Source organism: Drosophila grimshawi, unplaced genomic scaffold (assembly GCF_018153295.1).
Source record: "Drosophila grimshawi isolate 15287-2541.00 unplaced genomic scaffold, ASM1815329v1 contig_311, whole genome shotgun sequence".
Taxonomy (NCBI): domain Eukaryota; kingdom Metazoa; phylum Arthropoda; class Insecta; order Diptera; family Drosophilidae; genus Drosophila; species Drosophila grimshawi.
The window spans coordinates 8941345-8968227 of NW_025063098.1; the positions used below are offsets into that span (position 1 = coordinate 8941345).

At 38.5% G+C, this 26883-nt stretch overlaps 1 protein-coding gene across 2 annotated transcripts in view; it reads right to left on the reverse strand.

The window, feature by feature from the left end:
• The window catches only part of LOC6563219 (extracellular serine/threonine protein CG31145), a 56440-nt gene that overhangs the window by 11921 nt on the left and 17636 nt on the right, over positions 1 to 26883 (reverse strand). For both annotated transcript variants that reach the window (XM_043215206.1, XM_032737808.2), the window contains exons 3-7: positions 13337 to 13405; positions 11227 to 11342; positions 9820 to 10841; positions 5423 to 6226; positions 2009 to 2263 (exon numbers count right to left, since the gene is read on the reverse strand). In XM_043215206.1, coding sequence (XP_043071141.1) covers positions 2009 to 2263; positions 5423 to 6226; positions 9820 to 10841; positions 11227 to 11262 — 2117 coding nt within the window. In that variant the 5' untranslated portion in view covers positions 11263 to 11342; positions 13337 to 13405. The remainder of the gene's footprint in view (positions 1 to 2008; positions 2264 to 5422; positions 6227 to 9819; positions 10842 to 11226; positions 11343 to 13336; positions 13406 to 26883) is intronic.

Here is a 26883-nt window from a genome sequence, read left to right on the forward strand (position 1 = left end):
CTTGCACTTGCCGGATATTTCTTGTTATTTGGCTGTAATTTGCTCAAAATAAAATTGTTGCCAAGCTTAACGTGGTCGCATTTGCGGGCTAATTAAAAATTTGTCATACTAATTAAACGTACGCAACGTGAAAAGGTGATGGCTTAAAGTTGGGCCAATAGCAGGTCGCTGAGGATTATGGCTAATCAGGGGCAGTGTAGACAGCATCAGCAGTGCTACGTCAAAACGCGGTAGAATTTTTTAATTATATTTGTGGCAATGAAGAAGACAAGTTGCTTTGGTTACCAACTCTGTTGTCATACCGCTCGTCATATATCATGTTATAATTTTAGGCACATTTGCATTTTTTGTAAGCTGCATTTTTGTTTTTTTTATGTTTTTTTTTTTTGTTGCCAGAACCACCTGAACGTCATCGCATGCAAAACATTTAAAAAACTGCTGACTGAGCTGCCGCAACCGAGTCCGTACACATCCCTGCACCTTGAAAATTGAGAACTAAGGCAAAGGACGGACCAAGCCACATGAGCGTGGCACGCGCCTGCTGTGGCAGCTAACAATGCCAACAAACGAGACGACAGAATTTTAATGAGATACCTCTGGCACAGGCAGGCACAGCCGCAAGCTACGCCCTGATCCTTTCTCAGCCATATCCCGTTACCGTTCTTCACCAATGCAATGTGGCCAGAAAGCTTGTCAGTCAAAATTTTGTGATTCTATTTTGTTATATTTTATTATCTCTTTTATGCATGCAAATTTTTGATAGGTTATCCTAGGGTGTCTTCAAGTACAGCACTGTGAGATAGAATATTCTTGCTTGTTTAATTCTCTTCTTCTTTTTTTATTTTGTTCACTTTTTTGCACATTTACTGCAAGCAATTTCGCTAGTTAATGAAATTTGCATTTGTGCTACTTGCAGCGCAGAGAACATTCGGCTCTGTTTCGGTGATGTGCGATAAATTAGAAAATCAAGTAGTTCATGCTAATGCCAACGCCCACAGACCGCACCCAGACAACGCCGCAACATATATCCGTTTGAAAAGTTTTTACCAATTTGCATTTTAGCCCATTCGCCTTCAACACTTATTATTTTTATACTTTTTGTGCAGACTCAATGTGAACCAACAACTATTTCTACAAATAGAACTAGTCATTCAACTCGTTTTCAATATATATACACACTATCAACTTGAAGCTTGAAACAGAACCTGGAAATGATCCCAGACGTTTTGTGGACTGTGCGAGATGGTTGGAAAAACGCTAAGCAGATTACTGTGCGAGAAAATCAAATGAATTTGCTGCGTAAGAAATTCAGCTTCTTTATTAAACGAAAGCTGAGGCAACCGCCAAAGAAGACATTGGCAATACGAAATCCGCATTGATTTCTTTATTGCAATTTTATTTGATTGCTCTCATATAAAATTACGTATACGCAATGTTGAGACAAGCACTGTAGCCTAGCGTTAAGCTCACATCAGCGCTATCAGCAAATGACATCAGCTTCGCAATCGTTCTGAACAACAACAGACGTAGCTGTGCCAACCACAGCAACAACAATATCGGGCTCACATATATGAAGATGGAGTGGAGATTTAAAGCGTAAACGTCAACGTAAACGTTAACGTTACAGCAAATATCTAAAACGTAAATGTATCACGTAAATGGAGCGTAAATTTCAATAAAAATCATTTCAATTTCATCCAAGCCAAAGCCAAAAGCAACTGTGACTGCTTCTGTCGTACGCCACATGGGCATACTGAAAATTTAGGTAGTTGTGTGGTTGAGGCATGGGATGGTTACTGCCCCCACAATTACGACAGTCGATGCGCGTGCCAGGCAAATGTGAATGAAACTGTAGTCTGGCATTGCAAGGAAAGTACGTATTTTGGAAGACAAACTCGAAGGTATAACACTGAACAATATGCCTTCCGTTTCGAGGAAATTGCATTTTTCATTGAGCTTCCGTTCGTCTGCCATTAACAAGCGCATTTAACTACTCAATATTACTCACCCGACTTGACGGTGCAGCATCTCGCCCAGTGTAGGATTATTGGTTGTCACATCTGGTGCATTATCAACTAGCACATGTCCGTACTCATCGCTCAGCAACAGCTTCTGCAGATCCACATAGCGATCGTGCGGCGTTGGCTTTCGCGTGGATGGAGTGGAGCCAGCGACTACCGCCTCCTGGCCGCTTGTGGTGCCGCCACTCTGACTGCCCGAGGCTTGGGCCTGAGTGGATGCCTCCTTGGAGCCCGAAGAGTTACTGCAAGAAAGTGTGTTCAAAAGAAATAATTTAATTAACTTTCAGGCCAACTGCAGGCAATTGCAGCTATTTACGACTTACAAGTGGCCAGAACAAGTGGCCAAGGTAAGTGCATCTATTGCAACTTGAATGCAATACAAATGTGAAGAAAAGGTAAACAGTGGGTATGACTTGGGTGAACTTGTGCACACATAAAAACTGGTCTAAGTAGCTGATATGTAATGCAAACAAAGTTATATGTTGCAAATTGAGTGCCAGCTATATAAATAAAGTTAGAAGTTAAAAAGTAAATTGCATATACAAATCAGAATACAAATAAAAAACAACTTATTAACTTTTGTTTACTCTTTCAAGTTTCTTAGTTTATATGATCTAACGCTTTGACGGTCTCTCTATAGGCATATCCACATAAGATGCATGTTTCACTTATCTCAATTATTTTGTTTTACTGTTTTTGTTTGGCTTAACTTAAACTTGGACCCGGCTGCATTCAGCAGTATCTCGTTATCACAATATTTAGAAGTTGCTCGTGTGCTTTTCGTAATTTAAGTGCTACTCTCTTAGGCCATTAAAATGCATTTTTAATACACCTACGACAAGTTCTTCACATGAAAGAAAACCGAATGTTGCATCATTAGGGGCTGGGGCTTACATGCCGAAAGTTGACTCAATTCTGGTCTTGCAAATTGCTTCGCGTTAGCCGCACAACTTTTGTGCACTGTCGTTTCAATTTTTTAATTGTGCTTAAGGTGTGCAACAATTTCGGTTCGGTTTCGTACCCACCCGTTACCCCTGTCTGCGTGGGCGACCAAGTTAGATGTCTCTGTTATGGACTTGTCTGGGTGTGTCATTCAAAAGGTGCGCACATGTGCAGTGTCAGGTTAAATCTGAAACTTTTTCAATTAACAGTTGCCGGCAAGCTTTAAACTTTACAGCCACAAGAGGGCGCCGGACCCTTTCCGACGAAAGCCGCAGGTCCTATTACGAAAACGTCATAACGAGGCTCTGTCGACTTAACGCACTTAATGCCAACAAATACATAAACACACGCATACGCATATGAAAGGAAAAAAAATCATGCCACATAATGCCATTTTATGTGGCAATGGGAATTAAATGCTTACTTTGTTGCAGGTATGTTTTACCGACAAAAGGCAACAGATGCTATATGCAAAATTCTTGCAGCCTTGCTCTGATATTTATGCAATATGCTAAGTTGATTTTGTGGCCAAAACGGATTACATGACGGTGGCTGATAAGTCACGTGGCCTCTCATTGCACCGCCACGTGACGTGCTTGACACGGGCTCTGGTTTGCCTTTTCTACTTTCGATGACAGAGTATAAAAGCGAGTGGCTTGCTTACATAAATAATTCAAGCTGTGTTTATAATTATTGGGGTACTTGAACTTTTTGCTGGGTATAAGCTTATTTTAGTTAGCGTCAGTCTTTAGTATATGCATATATTTTCAGACGCACTCAATACGCATACGCAGAAAATGATTAAAAAAAATTCTATAAACAACAGTTTACAATTCAATTTATTATGAATATTTTGTAATATTATAATTCTGAAAAATATAGAAAAAACCCAATTGCTAATTTTAAGTCTAGGCATAATTTTGGTTTCAGTGGAATTTTCTAAATTTATCGTTTTATTTCTCTGACCGCTTCTATGCACACGCAAAGCTTGTTTTTTATAATCGTCCCAATTAAGAATTGTATACTTTATAGTTGTAATATTATATATAATTTATATGTATATATATTTTACAAAGTACATAATATTCTCCTTAGAATGACTGCGTCATGCACGACATCTACAATACTTTCTACGATCTAACAATCAGGTTAGCAAACAGCGTTTCCTCCAATTCATGCTGAATAAAAGCACTATAATATTTTATAATATATAATATAATATTGTCTGCTTCGGGGTAAAAGCTAGCAACCGGATGTAATTCAGGTGCTCGAAGTAATTGTTAGCACAGCTCTGCAGTAATAAACATCGCATAAAATATTATTATATTATTCATGTTACATATAACAAAAGTTATTTATAGAATCAGCATGTTAATTCAAAAAATGATCAAATCGAAGACGGCGAAAAGAACGCAAAAAGACAGCATAATACTGACAATTTGTAAGTACAGAGCAGAAAATACGGAAATCATTTTGCAGGCCGCACCAAACAAGTTATGAATTAATTAAATATTTGCCGGCTAGAAGCCGAGGCGAAGTAAAATCGAGTTGCCGCTTGCTGCACCTGAAAGCGAACGGTCTGAATTGTAACTCTGTTGGTTGGGGTCCTGGAAGCGTGTTCTGCGTTTTGCACGTCATTCTAATGTTTTATTACTGGACTTCCGTCAGCAGCAGGAAAATGTCGGCGCACCCTGCACAGCCCCACCCACACATCCATATATATCCACATGTACGATTACGCAGCAAATTATAAGGAACATCAAGTCGATCTCATCGTAAAAAGTGCAAAGACCAAAGGCCTCTTTGTGTGTGCATGTTCAGAAATATATACATTCGCTGAGCATGAAGAGCGACATTAACAGCCATGTTACAGTTGGTTGTTACGGCCATAACCGTTGCCATTCCACGAGCTCGTAGTTTCCAAGAAGTTTTGTGCAGGTCGTGCTCCGTCTTGAACCTTCTGCCTGGTTGCAGCAAATTATGTTTTAATGTCTGGCCAACCATATCTTATTGCAACTTTTGTTGCATTTTGCTAAATTGAATTATGTACAAAAGTCGTTGCTGGCTCGCAGGGTGTACGCCTGTGCCCGTCACTAGGACTATGTGGGAGCAATGGCCGGATAGTGATTCCTACGTAAGTTTTACTCACAGCTTTATGCTAACCGGACAATAAAATGACTAGAATATAAATATTTATATAGGTGCGCTCATTGTCTATTCACTACAAAACTGAATATATGATCATTCATAAATAATAAAATATAAAAGCGACGTAAGCCTAGTATATTTATGACCAGACACAATGTTCCTCTGTATTATTAGAAATAATTGCTGTTATAGTTGAATAAATTTTAATATTCGCTTTCACCAACCCTTTGTCATCGGTTGTGTTTGCAGATCCCAGCTAAAGCAACTAATGTTTTTCAATCTAATTCCACGAAATATTCTGTGGCACTTACCTCTTTTGCAGGAACTTGCGTTTAAACTCATGCAGCATGCCTCCACCTGCAGCTGAGCCCACTTCGTTGTAATCATTGTTGTTGCCAAGACGCAGCTTTTGATGCTGCTGTTGTAGCAAATGGCGATTTGCAACGCCAAAGTCCATTTGCACATCCACAATTAGCAACAGGGTAAGCAGGACGAGCGTCGCTCCTAGGCTAATAGCCAAGCGCTCCTTAAGCTTCATAGTACGCAGGACAGCCATAATGGAAAAAGGACTCGTGCTCCTTTGACTCTTGGTGGTCTCTATTTGGCTTTGAGCTAGGTCTGTTGCTATGACACCCTTTGAAGTGCCACCCAAATTGCGCAGTCTTGATAGCCAGCCGGAACTTGAATCCTTTGCCTTAGCCTCCGCTGTCCTGGCCGCCTGCCTGTGGGGGGAGCCCGATGTTTGAAGTACAGCCGCGTTACGGGCGCGTGTCGAGCGGACAATGCGCCGCTTGATGAGCACACGTCGTCGTGGCGCTCCCTCGTCGCTGCCAGGCTCCTTCTGTTGGGCCTCAAAGTGGTGCTCGGACTCGTCTAAGCCGTCAGTCGAAGAACGCGTGGGAACATCGACTGCAACACTGGCGCTGAAGCGTCGAACAGCGGGCTGCCAACTGTTATTGGTATTGTTGTTGTTGTTGTTGTTATGATTATGCGAATTGGCAACGCTTATTTGCTCAGCTGATAAAGGGGGCTCGTCGATATCAGAGCTGTTATAGCGCTGCTGTCGCTGCCGGAATCGCTGCAGGCGTTCCGCTAACGGCGCAGACTGCGCGCAGCTGAAATAAGAAAGGAGATTTTTTTTATAAGAATGGCAAATCGGAGTATATGTCAGATTGCTAACCAGACGACTGCTGTGCGAAATATAATCAAACGTGGTCATAAAACCAACTATTCGAGCTGTAATTCAAAAATTCTTAAAAAAAAAATAAATTGTCGAAGGTTGTTCGACGTTTATTGTGCCACGATACTCATGGATGTCACCATCCAATTTGCACAAAAACCAATCGACGCACTGGGTAGTCTTATAACAGCCACGGCATAGATGTTTTTTTTAGTTATCTATCTATCGGAGGTCAAATATAAAATATATCCAGACAAATATATAAATAAATATTTTATTGCAGATTATCATAACATTTTTGAAAATATAGATTGGAATATTTATTGAATTTTTATTTAGCTTTCTTTTTATATATGTTTTTTGTTTTATTTCATTTATGACAAGTGACTTGCAAGTGCTATGGAAATGTTATTAAACTTCAATTGTTGAGGGCATAACAACGGGAACGAGCTTCAAAAATATGAACAGACACGGCTACTGTTCCAATGCTCCCTTTTTTTTTTTTAGTAGTGTCTACAGCGGCGTCACGACCATCCGCCATTTTGACTGCTGCCGGAAATGCGACAGAGACCATTTTTTGTGCCGCTAACTTTGCACTTTGCAGTTGTAGTTGTTGTTTATTGTCTGGCTTTAATTTATTTTTTTATTTTTTTTTTTGCATGAGACATATTTGTTTGCCAGCTCTTGTTTTGCCATGTTTTGAGTATATGTTGCTGGCAGACAATCAGGATTTAAACTATAGCTACAACAGGCTTGTGAAGGCTTAGAGAATGCATATCGTGTTGTTTTCGTTGTTGATAGGCAGGTCAAAGTTAACAAAGCTTGTTGCTCTCCTACATGAGATAACTGACATGTGTTGTTTAACCCACGCTGTATTGTTCCTGCTTAAACAACAAAATGCAGCTGACAAAAATGGAGAAAAGGCAGATATAACAGCTGCATGTGCAAATTGAAGGCAATGCGAATTAATTGGTATTTCAGACAATTGGACGAAAGTTACGTTGCCGTTACCCGCATGTTGTAGTCATGACGTAACTGAGCTTAAATATGTACATAGTCGCACCCGTAATGAAAATTTAACAAGAGTTCATATGCAGAAATTGCTGATTAGGGCCTCAACATGACAGATAACATGACAAAAGCGTCGTCAGATTGTAAATTGAACCAACTGAACTTTGCAACCGACTTAAGCGGGCCGCCATGTCAATCAAATCAAATATCGTGTCAATTGGCAAGGCAGCTTATCAAAGTTGCATATCATGACGAGACGATTCGACAGCTACATCCAGAGAGAAGAGTATAACTGGATTTACTTGGCGGCATTTCGTGTACTTAAGTGCGATAAGGGGGCAACAGGCAGATTGACTGGCATGTTATCTGAGATACGTGTATGCGCAATGCTTGCAACAATCAAATCAATTGCTGACATCTACCAGACCCCAACACTGTCAGTCAAATTCAGCCAGTGGTAAGAGCCGTAGAAGCTCTGGCATTGCATATATATATATGCTTGTAGACTGCAGGAGGGCGGGTTGCATGCAGATACCCCACATTTATCGGATGGCGACGACGGAGAGTGATAAGCGACAGCAGCAGGCACATCAATAATAACAAAACATCTGAATATGAGCGGGAAGGGAGCAGAAGTTCTGAGGTGAGTTAATAGCAATTGCTATCGCCGCATGTTGTTGTTGACAACGTTGCTGTTTTTGTCATTGTTGTTGCTGTTGCTGTTGCTGTTTGATAAAATTGCTGCGTTGCGTTAAATTCAACTGATGTGGTCTATTAATGATGGAATAAAGCTGCAGTGGAACGTTGAGTAGCGCTAAGTTAAATTTACTGCTGAATGCAGCAAAAGCAGTGCCTTGTGTCGGCAAAGTGAGTGACAGCAATTTCCCTTCCAATTTGTGCTGTGTTTTTATTAATCACATCAAACGGAAAACAGAAACGAAAAAAAAGAGCAAAAAGAGTTAAGGGCAAGGGAGTTCAATGTACACCCATGGAACGTGCAAAAGAGTCGATGCATCTAGTGATAAGATACAGGCAAGTATACAGCGTATACAAAGACGCAGTTCTCCGACATGAATTAATTAAAGGCAAGGCTTTGAATGCCATATCGAAATGTGAAATCTAAAGAGTAGTGAATGAACTTATTTACACAAAAAAAAAGAGTATTCAGATAACAAGTGAAATATATTCGGAAATTGTATTGTGGCATCAATTTCTTTGACTGGCCTCATTATCGACCCCAACGTTAAATCAAACTCACTTTCAATCAAATGACAAATAACTTTCCGCTACCTTTCTCCCGCTCAATTAGCTTCAGTCACTGAACTTGCCAGCGCCGACAACAAGATTATGCATTTTCCCCTGCTCTACTCTGCTCAGCTGCCCTTTCCTTGCAGCCCCCAGCCCCCCAGCCAAACCAGCTGATACGCATGATTGATTTTCGGAAACTATTCCCAGACCCCCCCACCAGTTAGCAATCGTTTGGCCCTGGGTGAGTGCTGTGTTATGCGTTGCTGTTGTGTTTGTTGTAAGTGCGAGTGAACGCGTAACCCGCACAAACTTGACATGCAAACTCGGCAAACTCAAATCAAATCAGTAACGATTGAGCAACAGCCACTGCTAAAAATGACACGCTTGATGCATTCACTGGCACGTCTGTCGTACTTCCCCTCACGGTAACAGCAGTCTGTTGCCTGCCACGCATCAATGAGGTTGAAGAATGTTGTCCATTATGCTCTTGCTCGACCAGCCAAACAACGTATCGAGATTGGCTGGCAAACAGCTTATCGATTCTATATCATTGTTCCCAGCGGTTGCAAATGAGCCAAAAGCAACAGCCACAGTGCAAGTTTGCCCCATCGGCCAATCAAACAAACGCCATCCGATATACAAATGCCTAACAAACTGGTGAAGTGGCTGGGTTAGTTTTGGTTTCCGCTTTGACTCGAATGTTACTTTTTAACGGACAATTGACGCACGAAACTTGAACAAATTGATCAACTTAGCCAAATGGATGCCACAAAATTAGAAAACTTATTGCTGTAAAGTTTCGATTACCAAATACTATTTAAGGTCTTCTAAAACTCAAAGCTAATTGGCTTAATCTCCAGCATAAATTAATTTACACAAACTATCTCGGAATAATATGTTGCTCAGTGTTTGGCTATCAAAATTAATCACTTTTAAAGGTTTTCGATATGTAATCTATACTTAGATAGTCGAATTTTATTTCAAATCGATTGTTTGTATGAATATGAGCAAAAAAAAAAACATTGTTTCAAAACTGATTATGAAGTTGTCGATTGTATATGTGAGCATACGTGAAGAGCTCTCAAATCCATAGTATGTAAGTTAGAAATTGTTATTAATATTGAATTGGTATTTCTCATTTCCTGGTCTTAACCTTTTACTTTCAGTTTCAAAAATTAATTTAAATATAAATAAATAGGGGTAGAGCTTATCTTTATTTCGTTCATCTATTTATTCTTGGCGATTTGCCTTTGCGCTTCGTCAATTTACCTTACGCCTTGCATGCTTTGGCTCTGCTCCTGCAGATGCTCCGCCAGCTCATCAGTGCTATCCTCTTTGTGCAGATAAGCAGGAGCGGCAGAAGAATATATTTCATGAGGGTAGTCCGCTTTGCTGGCCTCCAGCGATACCGACTCCTGCCGCATTCTCAGGTGATTCAATGGCTGCGATTTCTCTGTAGCGGTGCCCCAGGTTATTTCATTACCAAAGTCAACATTGTTGTTGTTCCAGACTCCTGGCAACTTAAGCTCCAAGGTCTGTTGCTGCTGCTGCTGCTGTTGCTGTTGCTGATGCTGCTGTTGCTGTTGCTGATGCTGTTTTTGCCTGCTACTGTTAATAATATTTTCTGGCTGGCTTGCTGCTTGCCAGTTGGTTCGCTCCTGCCAGGGCAACGAAGGACGACGAGGCGAGGTGACAGCTGGGTGCTGCTGCTGCTGCTGCTGCTGCAACTGCCCCGGAGCCAATTGAAATTCGCTCTGTTGGCAACCATTGTTTTCTTTGTTAGCATGGCCGCCCAGTGCGTGGCTCGTTTCATTGTAGATGTCGTCCTTGTTGTAGTCGTCGCTGGAATTGTTCTGAAGGTTATTGCCGCCCATTGAATTCCTGTTGACGCCATCATATTGTTTTATTGCTGATTGATTCCTACCCATTGCCATGTGATTTATGCCTGAGTTAACGCTCCCTTGGCACATGCTCGACTGGAAATCACCATTGTTTTTATTATACCTATTGTAGCTGGCAATTTGTCCCACAGAGCGTCTCAGCGCTTGGCTGCTCTGCGACAGGCCATTTCCCTGCTGCATTTGCCTCTGACTCTCCAACCGCTCCGTCTGTAGCTCCTTCTGCTCCGATCGCCCCCGCTCCAGGCAGACAGTGCTTTGGCTGCGCTGTCGCTCCGCTTTGCGCTTCGCCAGCGTTGCCGGGGATGGCGCAAACAGATTCCGTATGTTGGCATTGCGTTCGGTGGCGCTAATTTCAGTGCTGCTGCCGGCGTCTCCGCTACTCCGCTTAACCTAAATAATTGTAGATTGTTTGCAATTGGATTTTCATTGCTTTTCTCGTCGGGACGCGGCTTTTGTTCGTGGCCGTTTAACATTGTTAATTGGACTGGCGCTGGGGCAATCCGGACGCTCAGGCAAATCATGCGCAAGGAAAATGAGCATCAAATATTGGGTTAGTTCAAAACGCAGCTGCGCAACACCAGGAAACGATAACGGTAACGATAATAATGATAGCTATTGTTATAAACTGGTTAACAAACTAAGAATGGGAATGCAGACGATTGGGGCGGGTCAACTATAGCAACTTTGGTCAACACAATGTGCTGATGTTATAATCGGATGAGTTATTTTCGGAACGAATAAGAAGCGAGCCAACGCCAGAAATGGAAGTACTTACAGTGCTGGCCAGAGATATCCTTGACGCAAGTGACATTGAACTAAACGCAAGGACTTTGCCACAGTTCAGAGGGTCATCAAATGGAAATTTTGCGTACGCCTCAAAGTCGACTCAATCTTTTCATCCGTGAAACACAGCAATCATGTGAGAAAAATTAGGAAGAGCCGAGACAACGAGGCACGAGAAAAAGGAGAGAAAGGAAATGTGAAACGTAAGAGAGATTAGCATAAGCGGATAATATGCTAAGAACGCAATGGCAACAGACAGCAACTGCAGCAGTATATTGTGAGCCCTCTCAACTTAATATTGGGTGAAGAGCATGTGTGAAACATTTAAGTGCTTATACTGATACCGATCCCGATGCTGATGCTGCTCCTGCTGCTGATTCTGTTGCTGTTGCTGTTGCTGTTGCTAAGCAATTCCCAAATGCACAGCCAACAAAGCAACAAAGAGACAAAGCCACATCAATACAAATGTGAACGACGCACAAGTGGATGCTTATGCTTCAGCTGTTCTGAGGCAGGACTAAGCCGCCTTTAAGTAAGCAAGTTGAGTGGCAAAGCGCACAACAATGGCAAGACAAACAGTAACATTATCAATAGTAACAACAACAAAAGGAAATAACAAGAACAATAATAAATACAACAAGCTCGATTTGCAGCAAATTCAGACATCAAACCAATTTTTTTTTTGTTTACACGCCCGCAAGGATAAAGGCAAAGTTTTTGACGTTCAAAATGGATGCTGTTATATCATGTGCATTTTCAAGTGGCCAAAAGATAAAGGCTTAAAAGCATTGTGTAAATATCACAACTTTGTAACTCTACATACGTTCTTATTAATTACTGCAAACCCAATATAACAAGTAATTTTTGCTTACTTTGCCAACAGTTTCTGTTTGCCTACAATTTATTTGAGAGTTTATTCATCTAACCAATGACTTGATGTCATTTGATCCAAATACGACCCAGCCACATCTCTGTTATTTGGAGTTTTGGCATTTTTCAAATGTTTGTGCAGAATGTGGAATTCGAGTACTTTCAATCTTTTGTTGTGTTGTGTTGTTTTGTGGGTTCACCAGGAAATTAATCAAAATTGGTAAGCAACAATAGGGATTAAAAGACTCACACACAAACGCCCGTTCTATCTGCTGCTACTCTACATGCAGCGGGAGTGAAACGAAGCTAGCGCAGGAATACAGCAGTTGCAGCAGCAGCAGCATCATATATACACCTACACACATGTGTCCAGAACTGAGATATACGGCGGAGATACTTCGATCTGCACGGCTAACGATAAATTGAGATGAATGCCCCGCATCCAGGCAGTGGGCGGTGCTTTGTATGTCTGGCATTTGGTCTGGCTTTTGGTCTGGTCATTCATTGTGCGAGAATCTCTGCTATGGTGTTTGGATCGGACATACATTTGCTTTCGACTCGAGTACATTTGCCTGCTCGCTGTCTATCTGCCTGTCCATTCACATTGAGCTACTGTCGGGCTTCATGATTTAACATTTTTGACGCGCCGATCGAAGTGTGTGGCTTTAAGATGCTCTACTCTTAAAGTGTTCGACGTGTATGCATATTTTATTGTAAATTTTATTGCATGTACTGCAAAGTGGGGTGTGCGACAGTGAGCACCCATTAAAATGCAACACGCATGCGACGCATTGCGATTGCGTTGCATAATTTAAGGCGTCCGCGCACGCAGTCAACTGAAACAATCAGCAGCAAGCCGCTGCTACCAATGTCATTTCCAGCGTCCATAAAATATTCATTTAAAATGCAACATGCAACACTTTGTATGGCATATTCTGCACACTCATCCGCTAGTCTCCCCCCACCACACACACATACACACTTTCGACGCATTATCGCTGGAGTAACATGCAGAAATGTCGACCGTGTTTACGTTGCATGCTGATGACAACCTCAACTGGACGAATGGACAGCCCCTTGGAGCGTTGTTAAAATTTAACACACCACAAAAATTCTAATCCCCGGTGTGAGGCGGCATGTGTGATATTCGGTCAGAGTTTGACATTTTCAACAGTTCGTGATAACAAGCAAAATAAAACAAGGCAAACAAAAACGAACGAGCGAGTACTTACCAGAAAATTTCCACCAGCTGACAGTTGGATGTGGTAGCCCAGTTTTGTGCAAACAGGCCAAATTATCAACTGTAAATAATTTTAAGATTCGTTTCATTAGTACAATGAATAACAAAGCATTCACGCGAAATTAGCAATATATGTGTATTTGCTTATTGTTAAATTTGTGTCTGCCAGAAGTATACACTCAGAAAAAAAGTCGTATTGAATTTTAGAAAATCACCATACTTTAGGCGCTAAGAGTAAATCTCATTTACATACATTTTCCCATATTTTAAAAAATATATATATAATTTTCATATAAGTATGCATATAACTGGCACTGTGAATTTCGAAAAATAAAGTTTCTTTTTCTACTTTTCAGAAATATTTGTAATAAGTTAGAAATATGTTTTTAAAACATAGAAAACAAGCTTTTGTAATTTCAGGTATTAATAAAATTGCAAATATTTTTAAGCCTTCTTTTTGTATTGTGATTGATAACAAAAATATATTAATTATTATATGAATTTGTACTTGATTTATTGACACATACTCACTTCAATTGGCAATCTAAATGGAAATATGAGTGGCCCAATTTTTGTTGCAGACATTCTGAATGTAATTGAAAATAAATTGAATTGCTCAGCTAAACCATGTAACAATAAGTCATCAAATTAGTAATTTAGGAATGGAAATTCATTTGTAACTATCAGTTGTTTAATGCGATTGACTTTTGGCTTTTGTAGCTTTTCGTCATAAGCAAAGCAAACATTTGAATGAACATTGGGTTAATGCACAGAAGTAGTTTGGCCCTTTCATCGATGTGATTTAATAGTATATGATGCAGATGGCTTGATATAAACCGCACAATAACATTGTCTCTTAAAAGCAATATCACGTAAGATATCAGATCGCAGAGGCACCACCAACAGCAATAAGACAATATAAATTCGGAGTTACGAGTGCAGGAAGCATGCTACCAGTGGCTTTCCAGGCCAATACAACTATGGACAATTATCCAATCCACTCAAACGTGGCATCGTTATCGATGTAGTCGTTTTTGCTGTTGTTGTTGCTGTTGTCGTCGTTGTCGTCATCGCTCATCAGGCCTCTGTATTTTTCTATAAGCGCGAGTTTATGCCTTAAGTGCGGGCTTTCAATAGCCGATGGGTGCCCCTAATTATGCTGGGGTAATAGGTATCAGATGGAGTGCCTCCCAAGCCAGATTCAGTCGTCGATTCACGAAGCTCACGTTTTGCTCGACGCGATCATGAGCCTTAGATTATGAGCTCAGCAAAGTCGCAGGCACTGCACGTTTTGTGTGGCAAAAGCGAAAACGAAAAGGGAAATTTTCACGGTGCTCACGTAATTGAATTGCAGTCAGCTAAATTGGCATTTATTATAATAAAAGCAAATATGCAATTTCGCTTTTGAAAAAAGCAAAATAAAAGCATTAAAGCATCAAAATACCTACAGCAAGTAGGAAGCACAAAACAAACTAAAGAAACTTGTTTCAACCAGGAGCATGTGTTGTCGCCTTAAAAGGTGAGAGGATAATCAAAGCAAAGTCAACTTAAGTGACGTGATAAATATGCTGTTGATTGAAGTGATAATGTGACAGTATAATAAATATTATGTGATTGCAACGAATTCAACACACGTAAGAATTTTAAATGGTCACTCAATGTGATAATAACCCCAGACTCATAAGCAGCTTATGAGTACATTAAATACTCATAAAAACAATAATAATACTATTATAGAGTCATTAATAAGTAATTCATTAAATTTCCAATAATCACATTTACTCTACGGTCATTTTTTGCTATTTGCGGATTGAAAATTCTTTCTTCACTTTCGTTTAACCATTTCAAAAAAAATAATTTAATAAAGCATATCAATTAAACACATATTTTAATTAAACACAAAAAAATTACTGTTATCTGTGAACAATTTAATTAGCTTGTTAAAAGAAAAATAATTCATGATAGTTTGAAGAACTCTAATCCAGCCAATGATATATGTGGAAATTTATTCAGCTCACTTAAATTAATAATCTAAAGTTCATTTCAATATATTTATTTCCAAATAATTTTTAGAACCCATTATGTAAAATAATTAAAAAGTTTCGTTGTATATATTAATTTTATTATTTAAATGAGTTCGCTTGGAAGTCAGACAAACACAAAATAATAATAATAAAAATAGTACATCAAACGAAGAGAAGAGAGTTCCAACTTCGTTTTACTTCCGCTTTAATTATATAGTTTATAGGCGATGAATTTGATACCATGGGCAAACCATGCTGCTCTTATGCAACTTTGAACTTGAAACTGCTGGTAATTGGTAAATTGGCTTGCAGAGTTAATTGTATTTGCTGCCTGTCAACACTTTCATGCTCTGCCAATTGAAAGAAACAACAAGCACGACAAATATGTATGTTGTTGTCAACAATATTAACGCTTTTGTAAATTATTATATACATCGGGCAATTGCCAAGTAAAGCAAGTTTGCAAATGTGTACACTCATAAAAAAGTCGTAATAAAATGTTGAGAATCGACCGAAAATTAAAACTATTAAAGCGTTCTGGATTTCAGAAATAATTGGTAAATAAGTGAAAGAAATTTCTTAAAATTATACAGAAAATTTTTCCGTTTTTCATACAAATTTTTCAATTATTAAGAAATAAATTTCTAAAAAGTAGAGATGTAAAATACTTATTTGTAGTAAAACGTTTTTATTTTAATTCAGAACCAAATAAAAAAAGTTAGCTTTCTGCTCAGATAATAGAGTAACAAACGAATAAAGCTAATGTAAAAATAATACAAAACAAAAACTGGATATCCAAGTTTTTGAAAAATATACGCTGGAATTACGAAAAGATAAACTCTGGTATTAGAAAGACACAAGCTTTCCTTTTAAATAATATTTATTCTGAATGCACTTTCAAAATGGCAGTTTAATTTACTATTTTTTTTTTTTTTGTTCTGAGTGTATGTGAATTAAACAAAATCCATTAGCTCATAATTTTCTGGTATGCTGCACTTGCCATCAGCACTGTGCGATGAAAACAACAGCACCGACAATTGAGCGTTCAGTTTGTTAAGCCAAAAGGTAAAATTGTGCGCAATTTAACAGCAGAGCGCGCTTTTCCACGCCAACAAAAGCGATGGGCACGTATCCGTGAAATATTGTGAAAATAGCAGCTATGTACAGTCAACAGCCAACAGCCGACAGCCAACTCATACTTGTGCTAGCCGGTTAAGTGCAGTGCAATTGCGGCAACAAAAACATCTTCCAAAATGTTGAGGGAGCTCGTTTCGAAAAATTCACACGACACAACGTCGGCGTTGTTGATTATGGGAACCATTCAAAACGAGTAGGAATTTTGTTGTTGTTATTGTTGTAGTTATTTAGCTGTTGCATGCGACTTGAATTGTGTCGGCTATACTTCTGAATTTAAGTAAGTAAAGCATATATACAAATGAGCATTAAACAAGTCCACCATATTAATACAAAAAAAATGTATAAAATTAGTAAGTTTCTCCATAAGCAAAAAAATCTTAATAAAATTGATTGAAAGTAAGTTTTAATAACATTTATTAGGCAAAAATTGCATATTATACTAAAAAAATCTCCCTTAAATTATGAAAACTGGCTTAAATTCAAATCAGTGCGAATTAAGACACTAGAATTAATTCTTAAATATTAAAAAAATAAATTTCAAAAATTAGAAAGGCATTTTTGCTATTTTACAGAAATGTATCAAAATAGAGATTCGAATCATTATTTTTAGAAAATAATGTATGTATGTATTATGTATTTATATTTTCTAAAATTCTTTCCGATTCTCCTTGTGAGAGTGGTTTTGGTTATGCTTGCCAACAAATTTTCATTGTGCAGGGTATTTTACAATCGCATTTTCTTTATGCATTATACAATATCGTTTTATATGCTCGATAATTGAATTTGTTTGCAATGCGATTTGTCCCGCAGTGCTTAGTTTCTGCATTTTTATTAACTGTAAATTAATAAATTATAAGCAATTAAATATAATTTCGTTACAAGACACACGCTAACCACAAAGCGTTTTGTCAGACAATTTCATTAGCACCAATTGACGCTGGTTAACTTATACGCAAGCCCTAAAAATGCCTCGATTTCCTGACCCACACAATTTTTTTAAAAAATTTTGTGACTCGCTATATAATGTGTTGAATAATAAACATGCAAGCACATACACATATTGTATATTCAAATAATTTCAAGCTCAACCACCAACACACAAACTAATAACAACAGTAGCAAAAGCAAATCAAGTTCGGGGGGAAAAGAAAAACAACTTTTTGGGCTTCGCGTTGAGAATATGCAATGCTGTCAACGTTGGCAACGGACATGGAATGGAGATGTTGACGATGCCGACCGGAAACTAACGGAAATCATTAGACCCTGCACAAATGACTCGAAGTGCTACTGCTTTTCTTCTGCTGTTGCTTTGAGCAATCTTATGTACGATGGAAGCATATTCAAAATTATTTAAACATAATTTATTAAAAAAATAGAAATAAATAAATATATATTAAAAAAATAACTTTTTTTTATTATTTTGTAGTAAAACTAAGATTATTTACTTATCTTAATACACATTTAAAATAAATATAACTAAAAAAAAATTGATACAATAATCTATTTTTTACTTTTTTTTCAATTTACCAATATTATATATTAATATATATTTATAATATTTATAACATATGTATGTTATAAATATAACATTCAATTATAAATAAAATATCAGCAGATTAACTAGGGGCATGATTTTCTACGTCGTCATTCTAAATCTATTTATAATACACCAAAATTAAATAGCAAAATTATTATGATTAACAATTTGGAACGTTTAGCATGGTGGCTAGTTGGCAACTCGAATAAAATGTTGCATAAATTGTGAACACTTTCCACTGTGTCGCTTTCAATGGCCTTTTGTTCGGCTCTGATATTTTTGCTTGCCCTAAACATAAAAGGCAAAGATGTGCCCCAAGAGGCATTATTGTTATTTGTGCTAGTTGTTGTTAGCTGTGGGCTGTGGGATGTTGGCCGTTTGGGAGCTGGTAGCTTTTGCTCGAAACTACTCAAATATCCGGAATCATTATAAAAAATTGTACTTGGGAGCGGATGCACCGGCCAGGAAGTAATTAAAGCACTGCACATAATTGGTAACTTTTTAGCAGAGCCCGTTAAATTCCTTTATGGCTAAGGAAACGAGATGAGAGCTGGCCAATAAGCCAACTAAGCCAACTAAGAAGCGGGTGACGTTAATGAAATTAAGTAAGTGAACACGACAGGGCAACTCTTAGCGATAAGTTAGCCCAGACATGTTCTTTAAAAAAATGGACCCCAATAAAACCGACAGGGCTGACAGCAGGACGTATACGCAACGTGCAAAAGCGATGCCAGACTGCCAACCAGCGACAGTAAAAAATAAACAGCAGATAAAAATCAAATTAACAAACGAAGCAAAGCGCACAAAAAAAATTATATACATCGCACAAGTAAATAAAGCTACCCTGAGTTGAACGAACCAGCTGATAAAAAAGAATGTTTCAGATGATGGTGCTCCACCTGAATCAGACTGGGTCAGCAGCGCACAGGATGCCACAAGTCTAGTTTGGACCGAACCAATTTAAATTTATGTATATGCAGACATTTGTTATTGGAGCTACTGCTGATTGTGTACAAAATGAATCCAGCTGTTGAGAAATGTTTGTGGAGTAAGGGCAGAGCTCTGATCTCCGCTGGTCCGTCAAAGTGCGTATGTCGGTATGCGGTGGTGGCAAAATCCTCGTTGAAGAATCCATTGAGAGAAAGGACACTTACAAAGGTAAAATTTAATGACGTTGACCGTTGTGAGATGTTGGTGCCGTCAGATAAAAAATACAGAAAAAATCTGGTGAATTAAATGAACAAGCATGGAGAACGCGACTGCCGAGAAATGTGTTTAATCAGTTTAACAGCGCGAGGGACATCAAAATTAACAGCAACGAATTTAAAATGTAATTGACAGGCCAACTGACGGCAGCTCCGGCGGCAGTTATTAAAACACATATTGCGTATACGCAACGCAGATACGGAAATGCAGCATTAAATGAAAATAAAGCTGGCCGGCCAGCGAATTTCCGCCGCGAAAAGGACACGTTCGCTTTCTACGGACTGCTGGCGGCTTTTGGCCGTTTCTGTCGCCATGCACTCAACGTAATTGCTCTCTACGGAGGGCTTAGCAAGTACGCTTCAGACTGACTCTGTGTGTGTGTGTGTTGTTGTTGTTGTCAATGCTATGGTTTTTTTTTTAGCTGTGCGCTTATCTCGATCATTTCTTTGGCCGCTTTCATCCTGTTAATATGCCAATTTACATTTACATTATTTTTATTGGCGAAGCGGCGCAAAGGATCCCTTGAATTATTTGTCATATTTATAATGTGCGGTGCTCAACCATTTGGCATGCTTATCACTTAATTGCATTGCATTTAAGCGTTGAACAGAGTTTAATTTAAACGCCGCCACAAAATGCCACAAAATGTCAGCGGAGTTGAGAAGCCTCCAAGCCAAAATACTTAAAGCCGTAGCGATTAGAAGCAATTGCTACTCAGCGTTGCCAGCAATTTCACTTTCCACGTAAAACTTGACTTGCTGAGTGGCGACGGACCACGACTGACGACTGCGTCAGCCACTGACATCTGCCTGGTGGCATCATTGCAAAGGTAAACATTAAACGTAAATCTCATGACTGCAGCAGCTGAGCATTGCCAGCCGGAAGCATGCGAAAATTTCACTTTCTAGCGTTGACGTTATGTGCGGGTCGTACTTAGTTAGTAGCACATACAGGTGTACACACAAGCCAAAACAGCAACACTGACAACAACAACGAGTGTTGTCACAACAATGCGTTGTTGACTAAAAACGCGACGGCAGAGGAATTACCAGCTGCACCCAACACAAAACAACCGCTCGTTGGTGAGTATCCGATCTCATGTTGCCCCGTGCAACACATACATATATGTATGTATACACGTTTGACTTTTGCCTGTGTGGGTATTATGTGATGATGATGAGAATGCCGCCTTGTATTTGTCGTAAAGACAATCTGAGCGTCAGCATTGAGCAAGAGACTTGCATGTGTGTCCACTTAAAATAAGCAACAAAGGTTGCCAAAAGCTGCAACAATGGCAATACCAACATCAACATCAACTGCGATAGCATCGCAACTTGCTGCATATTAAACAAAAAAAAAAAAAAAACAGATCTCTCTAACAAATTAGAAATATCGAACAAACAATATGTTTACTGTAGAGTGAAACCTACTAGTAAGAATTTCACCTTTAAGGGAATTCAATTATTGACTGCTTTGTTTTCCACACAACAACATAGTACACTCAGAAAAAACATGGACATAAGACTAAAATCGCCCACAAAGCAGGAGAAAAAAATTTCTTAAAATTATAAAGCCCATTTTTGTTGATATGTTTTCGAAATTTAAGGAGTTTTCAATAAAATTAATGGATGAGTTCTTTGCACAACAATAAGAAACCACTCTGAAATTAGGCATATTTTTCTAAATATTAAAAAAATCTACCCATCAATTTAGAAAATAAATAATAATTAATCATTTTTATAAAGTCAACCTTCTGTTTTACAAATATACCTTCTTAATAGTAATTTAAATTACCTTTGCTATATTTTTTTCTGCCTGTACATTCGTTTCTCGAGTTGCTACAGTTTGCTAAATTTTCTTATGTTCCCTATGACAAAGCGCAAAAAGAGCTGCTTGCCTAAAGTAAACGATCGGAAACAAACAGACAAACAACAACTACAATCAATTGCATCTCCTGTCGAATGATTGTTTGATATAGAGAGCGGGAGATGACTACTGTGCACCCTTTACTGCATATGGATGACAAATGGGCTCACAAAGTTGCCTTCTGCTGCAATTCGAGTGCATTTTATTTCACTGCATGAATGACTTAATGCTTGGTTGAGTAAATGTGTGAGTGGCCAGTGTGTGTATAGATGAGTATTTTGCTTGCCAGCACCGAATGAAACGAGCAAATGCATAAAAGCTACCACTACAAGTACTGCCGTCCCTGGCAATCTCGAATGGTCTACAGGCGACGAATGCAAATCAGACAGTTTTGTGCGCGATGCGTTGAATTACAATTGGGACTTTTACTTTGAGAAGACCCCGGGCCATATCGATGATATTGATTTGCTGTCATTATTGTTAGTTTTTGTGACACAGCGCTCGCCTTTTACGAGCACCACCACTAGCCAGAGCGCCCAAAGGCAGACAACAGAAAACTTTCAGCGAACGTGGCGCGTGTGAAAATATCTAGCACCGAGTGTACGCTGATTTGGACTGCGCTCGGGGCTGTACCCACAAAATTTGAATTTACGCGATTCACTCGATTCACAAAATTGAAATGGTTATTTGTTGAGCCAAAACGCAGGAGGTATGAGAGGGAAACAAAATGTAAAAATGTCTTTACTTGCCCGAGGCGCACACAACTCCTGTGATACCACCCAAAATTTAGAGCCCTATTTATTTTAGAGCGCTTTCAATTTTGCTGCTTTTGGCTGGCAGTAATTGACTTTGTGTCTGCAGCTGCTGCATTTTAATTGCGTTCACTGAATTTTGGGCCGCACAAACTGTGCCCCATAGTTGATGGTCCACAACATAAAGTCGTTTAGCTGCCAAAGTAAGTGCAAACGAATTCAATTGTCAGTTGATCTGTCAATTTGATTGTTGCCTCGCTGCAGCCCGACAGCTGTCAAAGGAAGAGGGTGGAAATGACAGGTGCAAAGATAAACATGCCAAAACACAAAAGGCTTTTAATGTGACTCGCTGCTTGCAACAAAATTGCAGTCACAGATCCAAAAAAAAGCGAGACAGCCAACAGAGTAGGCAGTAGCCCAACTGACGTCTGTCAGGGGACTAGCTGACTGACTGAAGAACTGCCTGAATGCCACTCGCTGGCTCAAGTTGCGGAAAAGTTCAAAAGTTCGCCTGTCGCTTGTGTAAACAAATTATTTGTTTAAGCTCTTTTTTTCTGCAAGGTAATTGGCCACGCGAGCTGCCCAGTGCAAAGTCAACGCATTCAACGACTAAGATGTCGGCAATACCCTGTAGTAAGGCTTGAACGGTTGCCTAAGTCCATGAATACTCTTATAATTCTTATGATAGTAAAACCATTCATTACAAAGAGACACTGTTCAAGCATTCAGTAAATCGAAAATTGCGATTTTGCGTCGATAGTTACGCATACAGGGTAGCTCGGCATCGAGTTCTTTCTATAGTTTCCTAACTTCTTTTGTAGTCAGCTTACATTGCCAAACAAATTATCGACTGGTTGGTTGGCCATTGTTTTGCAAGAATCCAGTTGCAGTCCTTTTCCCAGCTCAATTGGAGAAAATTAAGCCAATTGTGTGGTGGGACTCGCATAATTAGTTTTCAATGTGTATTGTCCGCTGGGATAAGACTCGAGCCGTTCTCCGGAAAATCGCTGATACAGAAAAGTTATAACCTGATTCTCATTTTTAACATTTCGCGTTTTTATTATTATACGGAGACTCTTACCGTTGTTATTAATGTGTCAATCTTCAAAAATGTATAGTAAAGCAATCAACTAAAATACAAGTTAGGCTATAAACAGTTTTCTGCAAACAACCCAATAAATAAGAAACAATTTTTAAAACTTAAAAGGATATTATTTGTATTTTACATTCAACATTAAGTTATGATAAATTATAAAAATAAGCAAAATTATTATTGTGTTTTAAAATTCGTAACATACTTTACGAATTTGGAATGTACATAATATGGCCCTTTATTCTCTTTACTTTTACTTATCAAAATAGATATTTATCAAACTGTTTTCAACAATAAATTGGCAGAAGCAACTGAATTCCCAAAATAATTTATATCATTCGATATTCTCACAAAAAAATAAAATTATTCCGTTCGCAAATCATGTACAAACGTTTCCAAAATCACGTCAATGGACAAAATACATTTTCTTTGCAAGGCTGTGCGGATTTGTCAGAATTTCGCCATTCGGAGCCACTGAAAAATGAATGTAATACATACATTAGCGGAGTGTGGTTTTAGGTCTTCTATAAATCACCACGGGTTTTGTGTTGTCAAATATTTGGCCCATTTAAATGATTGACTAATGCAAATCGCACTTTTAACAAATAATCCAAATGGCACCACTGAGAATGTTAGCCGTAACTGATGTAAATGCGTTGACTGATTGCGAAACTAAACATGGTCCTTACATTTATGGCAGCCATGAACAAAGAACAAAGCGTACAAATTTCGGATTTCAGCGCTACACATATTGACATGTAATTAAATTACATGTGAAATGAAAGTCACAAACAAATGTATTATTGGTTGCACAATATGGAGGCCGTAAATTTTAGAACGTAAGGCATAGTTAGTTGGACTTTGACCAATGGTGAACCTTTAGGGCGTTGCTGCGGCAGTGTGCAGAATGTAGCATTTTCCAATCAATTGAATTTCAATTTGCATAATTTACAAAATGTCAACGTAATGTGCATGTATGAAATTCAATTATTTTCCATTGAATTGAACTGGAGACATTGAAAGTGGACTATAAGTGGACAAAGGAAAAACCATTCAGCCCATTCAATTCGGTCACCACAAGACCTTTGCATTGGAGTTGAGCACGCACGCAAAATACACATGCAAAATAAGGGACGACAGTGGGTGTGTCACGAACAGGACCACAATTTTTTCAAATTTGCATGTTTGCCGTATGTGGCACAGAAGGGTAGACGAAAGAACAGTTCAACCCCAAACTAACCCAAAGCTCAAAAACATATAAAATGTCAATAAAATGCGTATGTGCAGCACAGTTTGGGGGATAGAACTAAAACGAGAAAGTAGAACCATATCAAGCAATAAAAAGCTTGGCCATGAAATTCCTCCATCTTTTTGCTTTTTGCTTTTTGTGCGGCAGCACTTAGAAAAAACAGCAAAATATAACTAAAATAAAAGGGGCGAAAATGTCAACATTTGAATATCCTTGCGAAGACTATAATTAAACAGTCAATGATATAGAGTAGTATTCAGTCTAGAAAAGTGTTTAGTTATAACTATTTTTGAACATTCAATTATTTTCAGAGTATTTTGGGTAGAAAATTATTTAACTTGTCAATCATTGAAATTAATATAATCATAGTGAAAATATATTTTTAGCAAATTTGTTTCTGCCATTTCTGTGAAACCAATAAAGTAGCTACACAAAATCAATTATTTTTCCGTCACACTTTACCATGATAGTGTCCCTTTTGCGTTTTGCGCATTCTGTGCACCCACAAGCCAATTTCTTTAAAAGATAAATAAGAAAAGGGTAAATGTACATACATATATATATTTACAGTTTCTTCGTTGCTTTATTTATTTTTATATTTTCATTTTTTTTTTTTTTTCCTTTTTGTATCATTTCTTACTTGAGAAATGCTGAAAACACGCAAAGCTGTCAGCAGTCAGCGTTGAAGGCAACGATGTTGTCCTTGTCCTGGTGCCCAGCCCCTACAAAAGTAATATTCTAGTGGCCACAAAAAAGGCATTCCATAAACTTCACTTACGAGCATTGCACGTTGAATGTTTGTGGCTGTTTTGTGGGCGCGTGTGTCGTAAAAATTTAATTAAAAAATAATTTTTGCCAACAGTGAAAATCAACACATCGCAATCCTTGAGTAACTGGTAGCTAGCTGGCTAGCCGCCAGCCAAATAATGATTAGGCATATGTTCAAATGGAAACAGACGCTTCTAGCCAAGCGGCTTTTCCAGCTGTCACGCCCATTTGGCAAAATGTGCGAATAATGTGCATGGACAGCGTTCATTTATGGCCCATTATTCTGCCGTACTGTCCGGCCAACAAAATTATGATGATGACTTATATTAGGCCGACAGCCATTGTCTGCCATTGTGCTTGACAGCGCCTGACGCTAAAGTGGATCGACCGCCTGAGTGTTTTGCCTCCTTCAGCGAGTCAATAAAAATTCAGTAAATCCCTGTCGACATAGGCTCAAGGACTATTATTGCTACTTTAGGACAGTTAATGTGTTTCAAAAGGATAAATACACAAACTGTAGCTGCATCAATTGGCTTGTCATTTTCATCGCCAGTCCAACAAATGAAAATTGGTCTTCAATAGATTAGAATTGTATTAACATGGTCTATAGATGAGTTTTTAATGGTATTTTAACCATCTCTCACACAATTATTGTAGACAATATAGCATGAGTTGTCCAAAAGTATTTAACAAGTAGAAAGTATATATATATATATTAATATAGTTGATTTAGTTGTAGATTATGTCCGAATTACGATAAACCTTGACTTAACCTAACTGCACTTTCATGGACGTTAATAATCTTTAAACATCTGGTTGAACTGCCCACTCTAAAAGTAATGAAAAGAAACTTAAAGATAATGAACAGGCTCTAACAATGTTGCCCAAAAACAATAGAAAGAAATGCAACTTAATTCTCACACTAATTAACCGCTGGTTAGGGAACAGGATCCAAATGATGTCTTCAATCCCAATGGTAATGAAGACTCGTCGCTGCTTTGTTCAATTATGGTCCACTTCAATGTCGTACCATAAAATTTACATTTTTTTACACTTCTTGTAACTTTCATGTTCGAAAAAAATTCGACATGCTAAATATGTTGACACCTTTTGCGGGAGCGGCTAAAAAACAAGAAAAGAAGAAAAAAAACACTCACAGCTAATTGCATGCGGGCGGCTCAACAACAACTTAATTGCGTTGTTTGTTGGTGTTGTTGTTTTTGTTGACCTTTTGACATGGCATAACCATTTTGAGCATTTGCATAATTGCGCTGCCTGAATTTACTGAAATTTCTGTTTCAATTTCCACGTAGCATTTGCATAAAGAAAATTGCATCACTGTAGCACAGCCAAACAGCACCATTTCCAAATAACATACTGGGACTAAAGTGCACAAAGCTCAGTGAAACTTTTTTAAAACATTACAAAAACTATTAGCTTATAACATCGAAAACAGCAGCCACGATGCGAAGCACTTATGTTGATATTTGCTTATCAAATTAGTGTCTTTGCAACACGTTTTCAATTTTAGCCATTGTAACAGTTTGGTGGCAACGAATCATTTAGCAGAGGTAGATATAAAAATAGTTCAGCAGCGACTTGACGTTTCAAAGATGACATTATTTTAAGTGGCATTACAAAAATGGTGTTAATCCAGCAGCGAAAGAAAATATAATTTCAATTTACAGTGATCCAGTTAAAACAAGTAAGAACACTTTGGTTGATTTAGCTCGACTACGAGTTACCCTGAACACAGTTGTTGAACATATTACTCTAGTTATATTGAAAGACTTCATTTTAAAAAGATTTGCACTCTTAAATGCTGTCAATGGTTGTGCACTAATATTCTTGGCTTGCACAGGTACTGAAGGAAAAGAAGTTAGCATAAAGTTATCGATTAAATAATA